At 46.8% G+C, this 20,616-nt stretch overlaps 1 protein-coding gene across 2 annotated transcripts in view; it reads left to right on the forward strand.

The window, feature by feature from the left end:
- Positions 1 to 4,530: 4,530 nt before the first annotated feature.
- The window catches only part of STON1 (stonin 1), a 46,788-nt gene continuing 30,702 nt past the window's right edge, over positions 4,531 to 20,616 (forward strand). The window contains exon 1 of one of the 2 annotated variants that reach the window (XM_059134757.1): positions 4,531 to 4,965. Coding sequence is in view for 1 of the 2 variants with exons in the window: in XM_059134756.1 (XP_058990739.1) it covers positions 20,387 to 20,474 (88 nt within the window). In the remaining variant the exon portion in view is untranslated. Of the gene's footprint in view, positions 4,966 to 20,348; positions 20,475 to 20,616 lie in introns of those variants that run through there. The other variant, XM_059134756.1, reaches the window with a different exon arrangement.

Raw genomic sequence — 20,616 nt, forward strand, 5'->3', positions numbered from 1 at the left:
AGCTAGGATAAGACCCTTCAGGCACAGCTTGGGAAACTGAAGCACAGCCTGTGCTTGTTCTTTCATTTTAAACACCATCCCTCATTATGTCATATTGCAAACAATACTGTTCACCTTTCAGGCTGATAAAACTGGATTCTCCAGTGCTTTTGGTTAAGAAACTAAGTCTACCGTAAGTTAAACTAACAGATACTTTTAATAACGTGACCACTTTCCAAATTCAAAACAAAAACAGCATTAAACCTGGAAGTTGCTTCTAGCTTTTATAAGCCTTCAAACTCCTCTGTAATTTTAACATATGAAGAGAGCAACTTAGTTCGTGATGGCTAGAAAACCATCTGGCAGAGCCACCCTGACGAGAAGGTGTCTGTTCTGTGCTCAGCTAAGGGCCATGTCCTCGGACACCATGGTGATAAATGGAAAGCTTGTCAGTAGATGGTTGCCTGTGCCTTCAGTTTTTAAGCAGTTTAGTAATTAGCTCCAAATTAGGAAATTAACTGGCAATGAAAGCATTAGAGCAGGAAAACCCATTATAGCTCTCCCAGATCTTTGAAAGAAAAGGCTATTGAGCTTCAGAATAACTGTTTTCCTAAGGAGAGGATTAGAAGAATTGACTCCTGGTGGAAACAGGCTGGGGGCTGTTGTCTTGTTTGTGGGCACAGGGGTCTCAAAGGCACCTCCCCAACTTTGAACCTTTGTTTTACCAGAAGCTTTAACCTGAACTCAACCCCACTGCTCCCTAAACACTAGTGGAATAGCTGAGTGGTGACATACGGTAGGTCCAGGAATAGAAACCAAACAGTTCAGTAAATTAACAAAGAACAAAATGTCACTCAGGGCTTGCTCAGATGCTAAGGAAGATTGACGCTCTCTTTAGCTTTCTTATATTTCTTCAGAACACCTGTTCTGTTAAACTCTCCACATACCTCATGGAGTCATCATACTGCGTGTGGTCTCCCTGAGCAGCTACAGATGCCGTGAGGCACAAGCCATGCTTTTATCCGTACTTTCCCACAGTGCCTAGCAGCATGTTTTGTAGCAGGTGGCCCATAAATACTAATTGGATACATTTCAGGAAGCAGGCTGAGGGACTGGCCAACTTTATAGCTCAAGCCACAGCTAAGAGTGTCCCATCCCCAGAATGAAGGATCCCAGCTTTGGGGCATTCATTCTGACATAAGTGATTATTCCCGTGACTATCATTGACTTTGATTGGCATTCTCAGTGAAGATGTGTTTATCTCTGGAAATTTCTATTCAAAGAGTATTCGGGTTTCCTCATGGAAAAAGTTGTTTAAAAATCTTGTGTTCTTCAAACATCAGGTCACAATGCATGATGTATGTAAAATGGTGATTCCCACCCCCACCATTTCATTTTTACTTTTGTTGAAGCCATCCACAGAGTAATATTTTTTTGAATACAGTTTTCCAAAAGCCCTCCCTCTCTCTTGAATGAATGTTGTAATATAAAGAGATTTGTAAAGTTTTTTAGAGAGGAATGTTTTTATCAAGCTTTTAGGGCTTAGCTTGTCCTAAATCTGAAATCCTGACTTTTCCCAACCATGCCCCTGCTGGCAATTCTGCAAACTGGTTTGAATTTATATTAATGAATCCTGACTGTTTCAGCTGATTTGAGTTTTGTGGAATTCCAAGTTAATCTACTAGGTCATATCTGCACACACTTTGGGGACCCTTTGTTAAACAGCATGGAAGTTTTCAATGATTTCTGTGAAAAGGCTGCCAGGAAAAGAAAAACTGTTGATAAAAAGGAGAATGGGGAGAGGGGGCCCCTGGGTGGCTCAGTGAGTTAAAGCCTCTGCCTTCGGCTCAGGTCATAGGGTCATGGTTCTGAGGTCCTGGGATCTAGCCCCACATCACTTTGGGTTCCCTGCTCAGTGGGGTGCCTGCTTCCTCCCCTCTCTATCTGCCTGTCTCTTTGCCTACTTGTGATCTCTCTGTCAAGTAAATAAATTTTTTAAAAAATCTTTAAAAAACAAAAGGAGAATGAGTTAGTCTGAGAATTTACTTGTTACAGAGCAAGGAAAAGAACAGGAAGTAGAGTAAAATGGGCTAACAGCTGGTGATGGAGGGCTGTGGTGGCTTAGCTAGTGAGGCCAGAATGAGCACCAGATTTGGATACAAAGGGGTAATGCCAGAAAGGAGTCTTTGGAAACAAGTGGTGGAGTTATGAGAAAGAAATTTACATGTGTGAAAGTGGCCCCTCTTGGGGCAACCGCTGAGTCACACAGAAAGGGGAGGGATAGTCCCTTGTGAAAAGATAAGCAGTTTCAACAAACTATATTGGTCTTTAGAAAATCATGGGCTTGTAACACGTCAAAATTTCCAAAGAGATTTCTTTCGCCACGTGGGCAACCTACTAATCAAAGCCATACTACACTTACTCACAGGTGGTTGAATTAAAAAGGTGCACTCAGGGGCGCCTGGGTGGCTCAGTGGGTTAAGCCGCTGCCTTCGGCTCAGGTCATGATCTCAGAGTCCTGGGATCGAGTCCCGCATCGGGCTCTCTGCTCAGCGGAGAGCCTGCTTCCCTCTCTCTCTCTCTCTGCCTGCCTCTCCATCTACTTGTGATTTCTCTCTGTCAAATAAATAAATAAAATCTTTAAAAAAAAAAAAAAAAAAAAAAAAGGTGCACTCAGAACTCTAAATGCAGTGACGATTGCCATTTGTCTAGTGTATTGTTTTCTGTATGAGTCCTTTCTCAAACTGTTACCTGGGCATTTCCTGAGATGGGCTGGCCTCTGTAGAGGGCCTCTTGGCTTGCTCACGGGACAGGAGGTTCAATGTGGAGACTCAGCCAGAATGCTTAGGGTCAAGGCACCTTTTTCTTCCCTTCCTCTGCTTCCCTCTCCCTTTGTTCTTGCTCTGTACCTCTCTCAGCTCCTTACCAGAAGGCTGACTTGGGGTCATTACCTGTCTGGTTCCACAGAAGACTCTGAAAAGCTGCCCATCAGTTGACTTCCTGTTCTCTCTCTTGCCCTTCTTCAACCCTTGACCATCACTGAGACAGTAACTGGAGGAACTAGGGAAAAGAGGAGGACCCAGTCCCTTTTTCTGTTCGTTTTAAGCCTAAACACAACTAGAAATTTTATCTGAGGATAAAAGAATCCCAAATAGAACCCAGTGGTGTGACTTCAGGCACCCTTGTGCCCTGTCTGAATGTGGCTTCAGGCAGGCTGGTGGTTGAATAGGACACTGACCAAGGAACTCCACCCAAGGTCAAAAACAAGCCTAAATGAGCACTTACAAGAGAATCCCATTGCTATGCAAAGGAAAGCAGGTGTCATTGGGGTTCCCTCACTCCGTCCCTACCACCCAGGTGTGGCACTTCAGGTTCACATGTTCACCGGGACCCCTCCGGTTCTTTCTTCCCAGATACTTCAGTCACTATGCTTCAGTTGCCATTTTGAGTTCACAGGATTTACTGCTACCCACTCTGTTCTAGGCTCTGGGAAGAAAAAAGTGAATAGGACACCACCTGAATCAAAATATTCCTTTGCTTGGGTGCCTGGGTGGCTCAGTGGGTTAAAGCCTCTGCCTTCAGCTCAGGTCATGATCCCAGGATCCTTGGATCGAGTTCCACATCGGGCTCTCGGCTCAGTGGGGAGCCTGCTTCCTCCTCTCTCTCTGCCTGACTCTGCCTATTTGTGATCTCTGTCAAATAAATAAATAAAATCTTAAAAAAAAAAATATTCCTTTGCTTTAAAATGTTCACAGGTTTCCTATTTTCTGCTGGTTCCACCTTCCCATCCGAACAGTTTCCACCTCCTCTAAGCTTTCCAGTCTTGCCAGTCTCTTAAGCACTAGGCCCAGGGCCTGGAATGGCCTCTTTTCTCTCCATCGAGTCTGTTCAAACCCAGTCCAAGCCTCCCATTCTGGGCTTGGACATCCCTCCAGGATAAAAGGCACAGGAAGATCTCCTGTCATTCTGACTGGCTTCCAGTGAGTCAGCCCCACTTAATGCAAGAGGCTGAGATGCCAAAGGACTTGCTTTGGAGTCAACTAGCAGGTGATGGAGTAGGGACTAGAAGCACCCTCCAACCACTCCTGGGAGGACAGCTCTCCTCTTCTGTACTCTGCAGGAAGCACACAGGAAGCATCTGTCAGTAGTTACCTCCTGCCTCATCCACACAGCCTGGCCCTTCAAAGGCCATCCAGTGGCCTCCTCCTAGGTACTGCCTCACCCAGGAAGCTGAGGTTCTGTCTGTACCTTTCATCTTACCTTGACCAGGGCTGGTCCCACCTGAAGGGAAAAGAGGAGGCACTCAGTAGAGGCTTCAAAAGTGATTATTTGGTTCTAATTACAAGAGAAAAACCAAACAAAATAAAAAAACCTCTCAATGAAGCAATGAAGAAAGCATGACCAGAGATTCCCCTATAGCCGACACCCCCCCCCCCCCCCCCCCCCCGCAATCATCCCACCATCCCACCACCCAGAGATAATGACAAAGGCCCAGAAGGTGCAGGTTGGCGTCAGATCTGCCAAGCGTCCCTACTTCAAGGCGGGTGTCCTATACTCATATACTGTATGTAGCTCAAATAAATTCCTCCCCACCAACTTCTGCGGTAGGGAGCATGCTCTCCCTGTCCTGTGGGCCCGAGACTCAAGGGAAGGAAGACGCGCCAGAGAGAAGAGAATGTTGAATCAGACATCAGAAGGACTTGGTGGGGAATCCGGGGCAGTAAAGAGGGAGTGAGGAGAGAAGGGGGACCGGCAGGGAACGAGGCGGGGGTGGGGCAGCGACCGGAGTATTTGCGGAGTGGCCGCCCCCTCCCCGCTCGGCCACTCCTGCTGGCTCCGGGGCCTCCACGCCCCCTCCTCCCTGCTTCTCCGCCACCCCCTCCTCCTCCCCCTCCTCCCCCTCCTCCCCCTTCTCCCCCTCCTCCTCCCGCTCCTCCTCCGGTGCGGATGGCGGCGGCCAGAGTCGGAGCCCCAGCTGCGCTGCCCGTGAGTGACCAGCCCCAGGGGACAGTCGGGGAGGCATGGGGATCCCCCTTTCTAGGGTCGGGCCACCCCGACTTGGCTGGGAAAGTTTGCTGGCGGGAAGCTCAGGGGCCCCGGGTCGCGGGCATCTCCCGGGCTCGCTGGGCGCCCTCAGCTGGCGCCCCATCTCCCTCCCTCCGCCCCTGTCGCCCCCAGAGGTGTCCACGCGGGCCCGGGCCGGCCTTCCTCTCCGCACCGCTGCCCTGCGGCCGCTGGGACCTGGGTCCAGCTCTAAAAAGAGATAGAAAACTCAAACAGCAAAGAAAGGAACCCAGACAGGCTTCCGAGAGCGGGGGCCGGGGGCTCGCACAAACCCGCGCGCGGTCCGGGCCTCCCCGACCTGAGTCACCCTCCCTCGGGGGCTCTGGATCCCCCCCACCTCGGGACTCCCACCTGCCTTGTTCCTGGCTTGGTTCTTCGCGCTGCTGCCCCTCCTCCGCCCCTTCTCTGCGAGGCTCTGGTCCCCCAGCCTCCGGCCACAGCTGGTGTCTCCATCGCGGCTGTCCCCTGTAGCTCTAGTAGGCGATGACCCCAGACGGGGGGCCGCAGCCGCGGGAGCCCCCCACACTTGCCCCAACATTTCCTGTAGGAATTAAATTCACTGGAATTTGGTGTTGGGTCCCCGGGACTTAGAAACTCTATCTTGTGGGTCCAAGAGGAAATTAAAATATATCCCTCCTTAGGATTTTACTGTTTCTGTCGGTCGGTTGGACAGTTTCGGGTTTTTTGTTTGATTGTTTGTTTGCTTTTTAGCCTTTCCAACTCTCCTTTCTTCCTATAATAATGTCACTTTATGTACTTAGCCTTTCTAATTCCGAAAAAAAATTAAAACCCAGGAAAAAATTAAAAGAGGAGATTTTTAGAAAAGGAGTGCTGGCTAAAAATAGTGAGCAGAACCTGATCTTTAGAAAATAAGAACTTCATTCCACACTTAAGTGTTGTGGGAGATGGGAGTTCAGCTCGGCTTGTTTTCAGACTGTCCCACACAGACTGTGGGCCTCCCCCAGGCCAGAAGTTATAATTTGCCTGACAGAAACATCCGTGTTTGTTGGCATTCCCCAGCCTGGTGTGGCGCCCTGCATGTCTCTCCTGCTCTCCAGCGGGCTCTCCATTTCTCTCTCACCTCCCCCACTCCCACTTTCTCATAAACAGTTGCAAAGTCAAGGCAGTGGAAGAGGCTAAAATGAGCAGGACCACAAAGGAAAAAACAACCTCCCTTATTTCATTCCTGAGGCTGTTGCTTTAGCTTGCTTATGATTGGGTGGAAGAATGTTTGGTTCATTTGTGTGGTTTTAGGTCGGTTCTCATTATGGTTGAATCAGTGTTTCCATGACAGGCTTAGTTCTCTGGGTGTTTAGAAGGAGCTTGTTAATTCTCAGATGGGTCTGGACAGATCAAGTCTGGAATCTGGAGGGTTTTTGTTTGGTTCTGTTTTAGGAATAGAACTCAGTTGATATGGCCAGCCTCCGCCCACTCCCTCAGAACTGGAGGGGCATGGGAGGGAGCCCAGTTGAGGCTTGTGTCCATATGACTAAGAAGTAAGAGTTTTCCTGAGAAGTGAGATGTGTGAGCAGGATCACAAGGGGTATTGAACTTTTATTGTTTTTAGGGAGAAAGCTCTCCTCAACAACTTTAGCCATTCCTGTTTCCTGGATGAGCACTAAATGTGCTTGTAACAAATGTGTTAGATCAGGTGCTGAGCAACCTGTTAAAACAGGGCAAGGTATTAAACTATCTGAAAATAAAGATTTCTTTCTTTCTTTTTTTTTTAGATTTTTATTTATTTACTTGAAAGAGAGCACTCCGGCATGGGTGGCAGGGGAGGGGGGAGCAGGAGGAGAGTGAAAGGGACAAGCAGACTCCCCACTGAGCATGGAACCTGACTGTGGGGTGGTCCATCCCAGGACCTGAGATCCTGACCTGAACTGAAGTCAGCTGCTTACTGAGTTACCCTGAACCCTAGAAATAAAGTTTTCTTTAAAAAAATTTTTTTTATTTTAATTGGAAATAAAGGAGTTTAGTTTAAAAAGGATGTAATTCATTTTTCTCCATTGATTGAGTTTGACAGTTCTCCATTAGGATTTGTTAGTAAGGTTTTGTGATGGTCTCAAAACGTCATTGATAAGGAACTGTTGTTGACTTTCATTCCAGTAGAAAGCCTGTATGTTTTGAACTGGTTTGGCCCTATTGCTTAGAAAAACAATGCACTCAGATAAACATCTTTTGTCTCTTCCTCTTCCTGAGATTTTTTAAATAGAGTATTTAATGCTCTAGAAGTCGGCCTTATGCTGTGGGGAAAAAAATTGCCTTTCAGCCTTGTTTAGCTTTTGTGCCGCTTCAGGGAATCTTGTGGAACTGGGTGGTTTGCCGTGTAGCTCAGTAGGCTAATCTGCGTGAGGCCTACGTTGCAGGCCAGTAAGGGGAAGGCCATCTGCGTGCTAAGAAGAAGCTGCATCCCCAGTTAGCCAATAGGAAACAGCCATTTGTCATCTGGAGAGGTAGAGGGGTTGCAAATACGTGAAGTGTGAGGTCTGCAGAGTAGAAGGAGGGCAGGGGTTGTTAAGAAGTAAAATAACCCAAACGATGGGCCTTTCAAAATCATATTGTACATGGGACGCCTGGGTGGCTCAGTTGGTTAAGCAGCTGCCTTCGACTCAGGTCATGATCCCAGCGTCCTGGGATCGAGTACCGCATCGGGCTCCTTGCTCCGCGGGGAACCTGCTTCTCCCTCTGACTCTGCCTTCCACTCTATCTGCCTGTGCTCACTCTCGCTCGCTCTCTCTCTGACAAATAAATTTAAAAAAAAAAATTAAAAAAAAATAAATCTTTAAAAAAAAATCATATTGTACAAGAATACTGAATTACATAGAACATGCTTTGGGTATGGTGTTAAGTTTTGAAAGCAGGTTATGATATAGAAAGCACTGTAATCTCACTCTTTGCAAATACATCCAGAAAGTACTGGAATTAGACACATCCAAGTGGATGGTAGGATTAGAGGTGCTTTTGAGGGTTTTTTTTGTGCTTGCCAGTATTTGTCAGATTTTTTGCAGTAGGAATAGCTAACATTTATTGAGTATAAAGCACTTGCCTATGGTGTTTCATTTTAAAACTCTGTGAGGGAATGCTGTTCTTACTCTCATTAAACAATTATTCTTATGCAACTAAAATCAGAGATGTAACTCGCCAGGATCATATAGCCACTACATGCTAGAATCCGATCTTGAATTCAGATCGGTGCCCAAAGTCTATACATCTCAATCACTACTGTCTACCGTCTCCCAGCCATGTACTCTTCATAGGATTTTAATTATAAGGGGGAAAAAAAGCATATAGAAAAGGGAAGGCAGGGCGCCTGGGTGGCTCAGTGGGTTAAGCCGCTGCCTTCGGCTCAGGTCATGATCTCAGGGTCCTGGGATCGAGTCCCGCATCAGGCTCTCTGCTCAGCAGGGAGCCTGCTTCCCTCTCTCTCTCTGCCTGCCTCTCCATCTACTTGTGATTTCTCTCTGTCAAATAAATAAATAAAATCTTTAAAAAAAAAAAAAAAAAGAAAAGGGAAGGCAAAGTATTTGTGCTTTAGTGAAAACTGATATTTTGGTTAACTGTAAAATGTCTCTGTCTTCCCTTTTTTCTGTCCTTCATTATCACTTCTCTTTGGAAGTCCTTGGGAATTGCTCCGGACTTAGCCAGCAGAAGCTCACCTGCCCTTAGGAGCCAACTGTACCCACAAAAGCTATCCCAAATTCACTGGAAGCTTCCCAGGCAGCCTGGAGTTCTAGGAACCCCATGGGGTTCAGGGCATTCCTGGTAGAAGGCAGAATTTTTAAAGTAGATCAGGCAAATGATGTCTTCAGAGCTCTACCAGTATGGGCTTTCATTGTTCTTGGCATTGTCAGGGGAGTGTGATGGGTAAGAAGATCCAGGGGAAGTTCTCAGGCTCCTGTTTGCCTATGTGTTACATGAATGTCAGGGTGGATAGGTCGAGGATTTACCGTGGAACAGGAAAGAAAGAGCACAACTATTACCTCTTGGTGCTTATTTTTATAAAGCACAATAAGCTTTTTTTTTTTTTTTTTTTTAAGATTTCATATATTTATTTGACAGAGAGAGAGAGAGTGAACGAGCTCACAGGCAGGGGGAGCAGCACAGGGAGAGGGAGCTCTCCACTGAGCAGGGAGCCTGACTGAGCCTGGGATCAAGACCTGAGCCAAAGGCAGGTGGGTCATGAGCCCCACAATAAACTACTTTGTGGAAGCTTGGCTATGTGGGTGATCTCATGCATTGGCAAAATGAATTGGTTTAGTGGAGGTGGAAATATTCAGTGTAAATGATTCTAGGGGTAGTCTGGGAAAAAATGCCCACATTCTGTAACAGCATGTACCCTCACAGCAGCCATCCCCCCAGAGGTCATCTTATCCATCCTCCTCCTGGAAAATACCTAAAGAACTTGGACCTTTTTTTTTTTTTTTTAAACACATGGTCATTCAAAGAACACACCTTAAGTAGGAGGCTTTATCTCTTCTCTTCTTCATGGAAGAGATTCTAGAAGGCTGATGCTTCTAAATAATTGTTGGAAAAAATAATGGAAGAGTCAAGGACTTCTTTCTTAGATTATCATACTTGGACCCATGTCCCAGATCTTGGATCCGCTTCACTACATGGGGAAGGTGTTTCTGATCTCAGGATCAGGAATGGCTCTTGCGAGCAACTTGGCTGTTTCGTCTTGTGGATGCTGTGAGTCCTTTAATAGACCACTTCTCCTTTCTTTTTGGCCCATAGGAAGCACAGAGCCAACTTAGTGGCCTGCTTTTAGCATGTCTATAGGGTATCATTAGACACCTTGTATTTTCTGCCTGTACTCTTTCTGCAGTTCCACTTTTTTCATCTACGTTATAGGCACCCCTCAGAGATACTGCAGATTTGGTCCTGGACCACTGCAGCAAAGTGAATATTGCAGGGGCTCCTGGGTGGCTCAGCTGGTTAAGCATCCGACTTTTGGTTTCAGCTCAGGTCATGATCCCAGCTCAGATCCTGGGATCGAGCCCTGCATTGGGCTCTGCACTCCGAGTGGAGTCTGCTTAAGATTCTCTTCTCCCTCTGCCTCTCCCTCCATGCTCTCTCTTTCTCTCTCAAAATCCTAAATATAATCTTTAAAAAAAAATGGATATGGCAGTAAAGGGAGTCAGATGAATTTTTTGGCTTTCCAGTGCATAAAAATATTATGTTTACACTATACTGTACTTTATTAAGATACAAACCATTACTTCTAAAAAAACAATGTACAAATCTTAATTAAGAAAATTCTTTATTGCTAAAAAATGCTAACCATCATCTGAGCTTTCAATGTGTAGTAATCATTAATCACAGATCTCCATAACAAATGTAATTTTAACAAAAAGTTTGAGGGGCACCTGCATGACTCAGTTGGTTGAGCATCCAACTCGGTTTTAGGTCAGGCCATGATCTCATGGGTTGTGGGACTGAGTCCCACATTTTAGTCCTCTGCTTAGCAGGGAGTCTGCTTGAAAATTCTCTCCCTCTGTTCCTCCCCTCACTCTCGCTGTCTGTCAAATAAATGAATAAATCTTAAAAAAATAATAATGAAAAAGTTTGAAATATTGTGAGAATTACCAAAATGTGACACAAGGACATGTGAGCAAAAATGGTGCCGACAGACTTGTTTCATGCTGGGTTGCTGCCAACCTTCAATCTGTAAAAATGCAGTATTTGCAAGGTGAAATAAAATGAGGAACGCCGGTGCATTGTTTTGTTTTATTTATTCAGTGCAGTTGGGAGACTTCTATTTTGGACATCCCACTTCCTTCTGAGTTCGTTTTTCTTCATGTGAATTTTGAAGTTCCTTCTTGAAAGGGCTTTGGTAAACTTGAAAGTATTGATATTCCTGAAGATGTCTTTATTTTGCTCTTACAAAGGAGAGTTTGAGTGTAGAATTTTTTAGACTCACGATGATTTCCCCTGAGTACTTGGAAGATATTACACCATTGTCTTCTTGCATCTGTTGCTACTCCTACAAGTACCAAATAACCTTGGGCAAGTTACCTAATTTCTCTTAGTCTCCTTGTCTATTAAGTAGGTAACAGTATCCACTTCAAGGATAATTGGGAAGAGATAATGTATGAAAATGTTAGAATAGTGCCTGGCATACAAGGAATCACACAGTAATTGCTAGTGCTGACAATTACTTTTATATTTTTTTCAAAAATTTCTTGGCTTCCTTGGAAGCCAAGTTCATATAAACGTTAATTTGTCTAGTTGGACACAAAGACAAAATCATGTTGGGATTTTTAAAATTGAAATTGCGTTCACATTATATTCCAGGGAACTGATACCTTTACAGTATTAGGTCTTCCCATTTTCTCCTTTTATTTAGGTGGATGGTGACTTGTGATTTTCCCCTATAAATGTCTTCAACAACTTCTGCACTTGTTTCCTGTAGGTTTTGTTGATATATATTTTTTTAAAGATTTTATTTATTTCTTTGACAGACAGAGATCACAAGTAGGCAGAGAGGCAGGCAGAGAGAGAGGGGGAAGCAGGCTCCCTGCTGAGCAGAGAGCCCGACACAGGACTCGATCCCAGGACCCTGAGATCATGACCTGAGTCGAAGGCAGAGGCTCAACCCATTGAGCCACCCAGGCGCCCAGGTTTTGTTGATATTTTAGATGGTATCTTTTTTCTTACTATATTTTCAAATTGGTTATTTGCTGGCTCACAGTCTTATATCTAGCATCCCATCTGACTTCTCTCATTAGTTCTAAGAGTCTATTTCTAAATATTACGGAGTTTTCTCGGTAGACAGTCACAAAATCATTCTAATTTGTCTTTTCTTTTTCATTCCTTATGATACCTTATGATCTTCTTCTCGTCTTACTGTATTGGGTAGACTCTCCAGTACAATGTTCAATAGTAACATTGATAGCTGACAATCCAGCATTCTAATTCATTTCCGTGTTGAAAGAAAGACTTTGTGGAGAGGTTTCTGTTCCCTTTGATCATGGAGATGGTGTTCTTCCTCTGTTGGGTATGTGTGTTTACTTGTGTCTCTAACAGTGCAGACAGATTTATACTGAATGATTCTTTCTATGGAATGTTGTTTGATATCAGCAGAGCCTATTTATAGGAAATGTTTAAGGAAATCTATATCAGCATATCTTTCCCATATGCTCCCAACAAAACCTGTTCATTTAAAGAAGCTAAATCAGGGGCGCCCAGGTGGCTCAGTGGGTTAAAGAAACTAAATCAACAAACATCCTTGGCCTTGCCCCCTGGTCCATCAGCCCTTTGTGATAGTGGAAAAGAAGTGGACAGAAGTCAGAAGTGGAAAAGAAGTCAGGCAGATCTGGGTTTGAGTTTAAGCTTTGCTACTAACTAGATGTGTGGCTATCTTAGTGTGTTTGGGCTGCTATAACAAAAGTTGATTTCTCGGTTCTGGAGATTTGCAGTCCAAGGTGAGGAGGCCAATGTGGTTCTGGTGAAGACCCTGGCAGAAAACCTTCTTCTTACTATGTGCTCACATGGTAGGAGGGCTGAGAGAGCCCTCCGCAACCTCTTCTTCTGAGGGCACTGATACCATTCAAGAGAACTCTATCCTCTTGAACCATTACCTCCCAAAGGCCTCATCTTTTGATCCTATTACCTTGGGATCAGGATTTCAATATTTGAATTTTGGGAGGGAACACAAACTTTCAGACCATAGCAGTGGCCTTAGGCACGTTCCTTAACATCTCTGAGGCTGTTTCCTTCTCTATAGAACAGTGATAACAGGAACCGCCTTAAAAAGTTGTTCTGAAAAATAAATGAGATAACAGGAAATAATAGGGACCAAGTGGCTGCCATAAGTTGAAGCTCACAGGTGGTGGTCTCCTGTCATTTCCCATCGGCTGCTCTATTTCTTTCAAATCAGGATTGTCCTTCAGACTAATTGGAAAATCTTCTGGGGAGAGGCCATCCGTATACCTCCTAATAACTTGTGTTTTCTTGATAATCAGTGTAGATTTCTCTTGGGTAAATTCCTTAATACCTTGAATCATCAATTTGATTTTGCTTCTGTACCAAGAGTTGTCCTCCCAGCCTGCTGATGGACCTTACTATTATTGAATATCTGTGTTGTTCCTTTTGAGCCATGCCCTCCTAACCACAAGTATCTCTCTTTGCTTTATTACTAGTGTTCCTGTCCTTCTGAAGATAAAAACTCTTTATTTTCTTATTGAAGATAACATTTTATTTTATTAAAGATTTTTACTTATTTATTTGACACAGAGAGATTACAATTAGGCAGAGAGGCAGGCACAGAGAGAGAGGCTCCTTGCAGGCTCCAAGCAGGCTCCTTGCTGAGCAGAGAGCCCGATGCGGGGCTCCATCCCCAAACCCTGGGATCATGACCTGAGGTGAAGGTAGAGGCTTCACCCACTGAGCCACCCAGGTGTCCCAAAGATAACATTTTAAATGCAGAAAACCCAGAGAGAGTATATAAGAAGTGAATAACAAAATGTCTTCTGGGACTATGTTTTCCCAGGAGGGATCATGAAGTTCCTGAGCAATTAAAGTGTCATTGGGGGTGGGGGAATTGATAAGGAAGAGGCATCCACAGTGGGCAGAAGAACAGAAATACCCTTCAGAGTTTCACAAGACCTAAAATCTGCCTTTTTACAGCGGCATTTATCTGGGCCCTGAGGAGTTTGTACTTGGCCCAGAGCTTTTCTGCAAGTGTCTTATCAGGAATAATAATGATAGCAATGACTGTTCTTAAGTACAGGAAAAGAGCATCATGAAAACAAAACATAACTGGAATTATGGGGATGTGCTTCCATAGAACTATTTGGAGCACAAAAATAACTTTTCCATTGTGGACCTAAGCCAAGAGTTTCATGGAAGCAACATTGAGCATCTAATTTAAAACAGCATGTCCCAGAAACTCAGACAGGACTGTCACACTGGCCTCTGTGCATCCCTTGGAGAGTGTTTTTCCCTAGCTCAGGGTGACTCATATTCAGGGCCAATTTGGAGGCGCTAGAAGATGGTAATTGATGCTACAAACCTTGCTTTTCTTGACCTCAGTTTCCCGTTAATACCAACACAGAGAAATGTTTCAGTCTCACATCTTTCCAGCTGAAAACCCCTTGTGCAGCTCCAGGCCTGTTGCTTGTTTGTGGCCTGAAGCAAAGCCTCGTAAATTTTGTGAACATACGCCTGGTGGCTGTGGGTTCCTTCAGTGGAAGGTGCCTGGTCATGGTCATTGTAAGTAGCACAGGGGCTACTTCCCAGGTGCTCCTGATTTTCAGAAAATTATCTTCGGGAACAACAACAACAGCAAAATAGGGGTTCAGGCGTTCCTGGGAACTGGGCAATAATGTCAGAATCCTCCAGTTCCAAGAAGGCTCAGACTTGCCTAGATGAGTGTTTTTTCTCCCATAAGGAAAGAACTTGTTATTTTAGGCTTCCAATCTCATCTTCTTTATCATTCTTTTGACTCTAAACTCCTAGCGGCAATGGCTCTGTAGCGCACGTGATGGGGTTTACCCGGGTTTAAACAGCCCCAGCTTGTCAGGATCTGCCTGCTTCCACCCACACAGCCCCTTCTCCTGCCAGATGTTCTCCATAACTGCTCACACGTGCCCATCGGCAGGCACACGTGGGCTTCAGCCAGCCGCGGGCCAGTCGCCCTGCGGTACACAGCACCGGTGTGGCCTGCGTGTTGCCCGTCTGGCCAGCGGGGGCGCCTTCCTGGAGTCCCAGGAGAGAGCATGGCTGGGGCTACCCCAAGGGCTCTCAGCCTCCTGGAGAATCTCACTGCCTGAGACAGGTGCCCGCTCCTTTATGGGCTTCCTAGCTGGTCTTCCTAGCTGGTCTGAGCTCTTTGCCTTCCATTCTTGTGAAGACCTGTTTGAGGTTTTTTTGTTGTTTGTGTGTGTGTGTGTGTGTGTGTGTGTGTGTGTGTTTTAAGATTTTCTTTATTTGACAGAGAGGGAGAGAGAGCGAGAGAGCGAGCGCGCATGAGCACAGGGAGCTGCAGAGGGAGAGGGAGAAGCAGGCTCCCTTCCCCCGCCCCAGCAGGGAGCCCGATGCAGGGCTCAATCTCAGGACCCTGGAATCATGACCTGAGCTGAAGTCAGACCCTTTACTGACTGAGCCAGGAGGTGCCCCTGTAGTGTTGTTGTTGTTTTTAATACCATCCCTCTTAGAGCTTTTCTGCTTGTCTGTTTCTGACCTGTTGCTTGCTTGGACTTGACTCTTGTGTGCTTCTGAGCCCCCACCCCCTGCTGATGTACGACGAGCATGCCGGCAGCCACCACTTACTGTTTGAGGCTCCTGCACATCAAGACTGGTCACGGAGCTACAGCTCACATCGCTTTTCCGCAAGGCCGCAGTGGAGAATGGTGACGATGATGTCATTCTACAAAGCTTTGGGCAACTGGCCCTCGTGCCATGGGAGACGGACATGAAAGGCAATCTCTTCTCTCCTCTCATATTTCAGACTTTAAAACTAAGTGTGTGCAGGCAGGATGCATCACGTTCAACCCTGGTTTCTTTCCTGCATTCTGACTATCACCTCCTGTCTGGTTCCCTGCCTCGGATCTCCTTGTCTTCCAGACTGTCCTCCATGGTCAGAGCTTGCTTTCTAAAATTCTGATCTAAACGTTTTTCCTTCCTCTAAAGTCTTTCCCGGAATCCTCTGGCCTGTAGGATAAAATCAACCCCCTTAGCATATACAGCAGGCCTGTGGCTTCCTCACCTGTCTGCCTCTCTCACGGCGGCTCCCATGATAAGTCCTGCCTCTAGCCGGGCCCGGCCACCTGCAGGATCAGGCTCTCTCTGCTCCCCTGTTTTTGAGCACACACTCACTCACCTCTCTCCGGTCTGCTCCGCCTGATTAATTCATATCAGCCTTCAGGATTCAACTGAGAAGCCCGCTCTTCCTGAAGCCTTTTCAAGCTACCAGGGCTGGTGGTTCATTCCCTGGCCACATGGACGTACGCATGCCATTACTCGCACTTACTACCATCACTCTCCCCTGTCTTAAGTAAGCATCAGGCTGTGGGTCCCCATAGTATCCTGCATTAGCAAGATGTGGGAATTGTCTGTGCTGGACAAGGGGTGTGCTGGGGTAAGGGACTGTGGCTGTTTTCACTTGTACCAATGTGGTGCATGGTGTTAGGGATGCTCACTGTGGAGGAGCATGAAAGGATTAATTAATCCATACACACACTGAGTGTTCACACACATCGAGAGGTGGGTCCCTAAGAGAAGCTTAATCCAAATCTCACTGAGAGCATTTGCAAGGCACATAGTAGGTGCTTAGTGAATGTCTGTTGAGTCAAAGAAAGAATGAATGCACATACACGTATTCATTCAATTTACCCCAAAATGTACTGAGAAGAGAGCCACAAAAGAACTTCACTTCCTCTTGACTGCAGTGGAAGGAATGTGGGACTGAACAATCAAAGATTAGAGCTTCTCTTCCTGGCTATGTTACCTGAGTGAATCCTTTTACCCCTTTGGTCCTCTGTTTCCTCCCCTATCAACTGAGGTTTTGGAATGCTTATTTATTTATTTAAAGATTTTATTTATTTATTTGACAGAGAACAACAGCAAGAGAGGGAACACAAGCAGGGGGAGAAGGTGAGGGAAAAGCTGCCTTCCCGCTAAGCAGGAAGCCTGATGCAGGCCTCCATCCCAGGACCCTGGGACCACGACCTGAACTGAAGGCAAATGCTTAATGACTGCACCACCCAGGCACCCCTAGAACGAATATTTAATGCCTATGAACATTCTAGATCCAGTCTTTTTTAGAAGGCCTAAAGTCAAATGACCAGCTGCTCTCTATGAAGTAGAGAGTCTAATATGGGACTCATTTTTTGGTCTCATTGTGGAGAATGCTCATGACAAGCCCTTAGCAGCGGGCAGAGGGGCAGAGCCAAGACCCTCTTGGACCAGAGTTTCCCCAAATTAGGTAGGAGGAGGCCAAGACCTAGTTGGAAAGCAACCATAGCTAGGGAGTCATGGCCAGGACGAGATGCTCTGAGCAAGGCAGGGGCAGCAATCATATCCCATGGTAGTCGGAGGTCAAAGCTAGCCAGAGATCACCAGGAATGAAGCCTTGAAGGGGCTTGAGCATATGCTTACAGGGGTGTATTGAAAATGCATTCCTCTCTTAGGCGAGCCTGTGGGAAGAGCTCGGGCAGGTCATTAAGACCAGCTGTCTCCAGTTGTCTGAGGATGGGTCTGTGAAAAAGTCTTTAGATTTAGCCTGTGTCCCTGCAGAGCATAAGATGGAAGCTAGGAGGAGGTTAATTTGGGGTTAATAGGGGGGAGAAGAGTTTAATATTGTCCAAATGATAACGAGATGAACTCACTTAGAAAGTGATATGGTCTCCGTTACTGAAAGAGGTCAGGCGGCAGCTGGGTAATTCCTCTGCAGAGATGTTGTGTTAGAGATTCTTTACTTGTGAAGGTTGGACCAGACGACATTCAGAGTATTTTTTCATTCTGAGAGAGCCTTTGCTTCTTATGTCCTTCCCGAATCTTGTTTGGGGACACACTTTCAGATTTCATAGCCCATCCTGCTGTGACATGGTCTCAGCACACCCCACTGTCCCGGTGACCAGCCTCTGGGAACTCTGCAATCTTTGAATGTCCTCCTCAAAGTGGAGCACTCTGGATTGGTCGTGATGGGCCAGGATGTGGCCTGACCAGCGCCTCTGGGGCATTCCACAGTTTTTGAGGGTAGTGGGCGTATGAGTTGCTCATCTCTCTCCTCGCTCGGAGCTGAGCTGTGGAAGCAAACTGCAGTGAGCCTCGGCTTCTGGTAGGTCTCGTGCTACTGCAGGTGGTAGACAGACCTCACTTCCTTCTGCCCACTCCTCTCTGCTGGAGTGGACTTCACATGTCTCTGTGATGGATCTTCTCATCCGGACACAGACTCTCAGGCTTCGGGGTTACTTTCTGTACTGGGAATTCCTGTGGCCTTCCATCCGGGCCTTAAGTGCCTCCCATCTCACCCCAGATGTCTTCTTGCTCTGTTTTTGTTCCTGGTCCCCCTTCCTGTTCCTTTCCCATCTCTCCCCTCTCCGCTCTCCATGCCCTCGGAATACTACAACATTTCAACTTGCGCAGTGTTTTTCTTTTCAGATTCTTTGCCTTCTTGGCATCCTGGTGAAAAGGAATGCGGATGGCTTGTCAGTTCCATTGTGCATATGAAGACAAATGCCCAGCGAGGTTAAGTGATGCGCTTAATTTCCTGGCAGGGCCAGAGGGGCAGGAACATGGTCCACCCCCCACCCCCACCCCCCTCGTCCTGGAGCTCCTGCTGCATTTGCTCATGGCATTAGAGTCCCAAAGAGCATCATGCTATGCTCTGTGTGTGGTCATTGTACCAAAGGAGTTTACCCGGGGTACAATCCCAGGCCTCTAGAGAGTCATAATCGGAGACCACACCGAAGTCAACAAACAAGAGTAAAAAGAATAAAAGAATTTACAGAGTGCTTCATAGTTTTCAGAGACACTTCTGAGTCCTTCCCCTTATGTGATGCTCGCCAAAGCCCTTTGAGGTGGAAGAGCTCGGGCGAGCCTCCTTGTGCAGGGGAGGGTCTTGGGTGGAGTCCAGGCCTGAGGTAGGGGGAGGAGGCCCTGGGCAGACACTGGCTCCTGGTGCACAAATTTTCCCTGTTGTCTTGCTCCACGAAAACCAGGAAAAGGGGATGAGTTGTTTCCCTCTGGTGTCAAAGGCAGTGGAGACCTAGGCTGCAGGGCTAGGGTTCTGGGCTTGGCGGCTGGCCCAAGAAGCAGCCTCAGGCCATGACTGGAGGTGGGAGCTGGGCCGTGTGGCTGAGGTAGGGGCAGTGGGGCAGACTCTGACCCTGGCAATCAGGCTGACTCTGGAAATCCCGCAGACTGGAATATAAGGCCGGGTGGGAAGGGAGAGTGCAGGCGGAGGGTTGTTTGGTAAGAAAGGGGTGAGGCGGGTTGCGGAGAGAGGCGGCCTTCTCAGATCTGGTAGATACATCAGTGGGGATTCTGCCATGCGGACAGGCACAGCTCTCACCAAATGTGAGTCTTGTTATAATCTTGGGGATATTTGGCCATTTCTTCAGCCCGTACCAGCAAGCACCTACTGAACGTGAGAAAATTCCTAACATATTTATAGTTTAGTTCTTACGAGGACTTCCTTTGTATAAGTGTTTATTTATATATCTGCGTATCGATAGTTCTATCATCACACATAAGTTATTGTGAAGCACATAACCAAACCATGGGAGTACCAAGTATTTCCCTTCATTTATCATTATGAAACTGAGACCCGAAGAGGTTAATTAGTTTGCTTAAAGCCCCACAATTACTTAGAAGCTGAGCCAAGTTTAAAATCCATGTTTCTTGAACTCTTTTATGGGTGCTTATAACTGCTTTCCCCATGGTAAGCAGTTTCTGACCTTCAAGGTATAAGCTTTGAAGAGACATAGAGAACAACACCTTTGTAATTAATGCTCGGGGTTTTGCTTTATCTTTAAAGGCTGGTAAACCTAAATGCAGAGTCGAACCATAATGTGAGCCCATTTGGTTTCAATCCCGGGGGGCATGGGTATGGTTGTTATTCACTCTTTAAGTCAACCAGAAACAAGTCATCTTCCTAGATTTGGAATTAACTTCCGTGCTCTGGTGCATCCTGACCTGTGGCCCAGTGGAGCAGTCCAGCAGGAAGGGAGCATTGGGCTTCCTTGGCAGAGTGTCTGTGGATGAGAAGGAAAGGGTCCTGGTCAAGCCAGCCTGGCTGCTCCTGTAGTGAAGGAAGGTCGCTATCCTAAAGCTTCCAGGGCTCCCATCTGTGACTCAGCTCCCTTCCCAGTCCCCCGCAGCCTGTTAGGGTATAGATCTGAGTTCCTCCAACCCATTCTGCTCCTACCATGGGCACAGGAGGCTCTACTGCACTGGGCCCTGGGAACCGAGCTTAAGGATCTGAGCAGGGCGGATCCCTGAGATACCTTGTCCTATTGGCTCAGCCTGATACCCAACACGCCCTTCCCAAAGGCCCGGCCTCCCTCAGGTGGAAGTCCAGGGCTGCCTGGGTCAGGGTGGGGCTTCGTCGTCGGAGATCCTGTACTTCCTGGGAAGCCGGGCCCTGGCTGTGGAATTTTCCCTGTCAGATCATCCTGCTGCTGCTACCTCCCCCTTCCCGTTCCAGCCAGAAGCAGCCTTTCTGCATTTTGTCTGGCCCAGTTCTTGGCCTGCAGAGAGCCCATCAGAAACTCTGATAAGGCCCAGAACCTGGCTTCAGTGTCAGGAACATTTTTCACTTATCCACCAAATGTTTATTGGCCTATCAGCCTGTGCCGGGGCATGGGGGGGAAGGGGTGTGCATGCCCAGCCTAGAATGGAGACCCCAGGAGACACCCAGCCTGCTGTGGTGAGTGCTACTGGGAATTGCAGCCTGGATTCCTGGCTGGTCACCTACTCTGGAGGTTAGTGCCCTGTGCCGTGTGTTTGTTTCCAACTTTCCAGCTCCTGACGTCTGCCTTCGGAGGCTTGCTCTGCTGGGCCATGGCTGCTTGCCCACTGCCCCACGTATGTATTGCTGTAGAAGCACCACTTCAGATCCATGCA

The sequence above is a fragment of the Mustela lutreola genome, chromosome 9 (genome assembly GCF_030435805.1).
Source record: "Mustela lutreola isolate mMusLut2 chromosome 9, mMusLut2.pri, whole genome shotgun sequence".
In the NCBI taxonomy this organism is placed as follows: Eukaryota; Metazoa; Chordata; class Mammalia; order Carnivora; family Mustelidae; genus Mustela; species Mustela lutreola.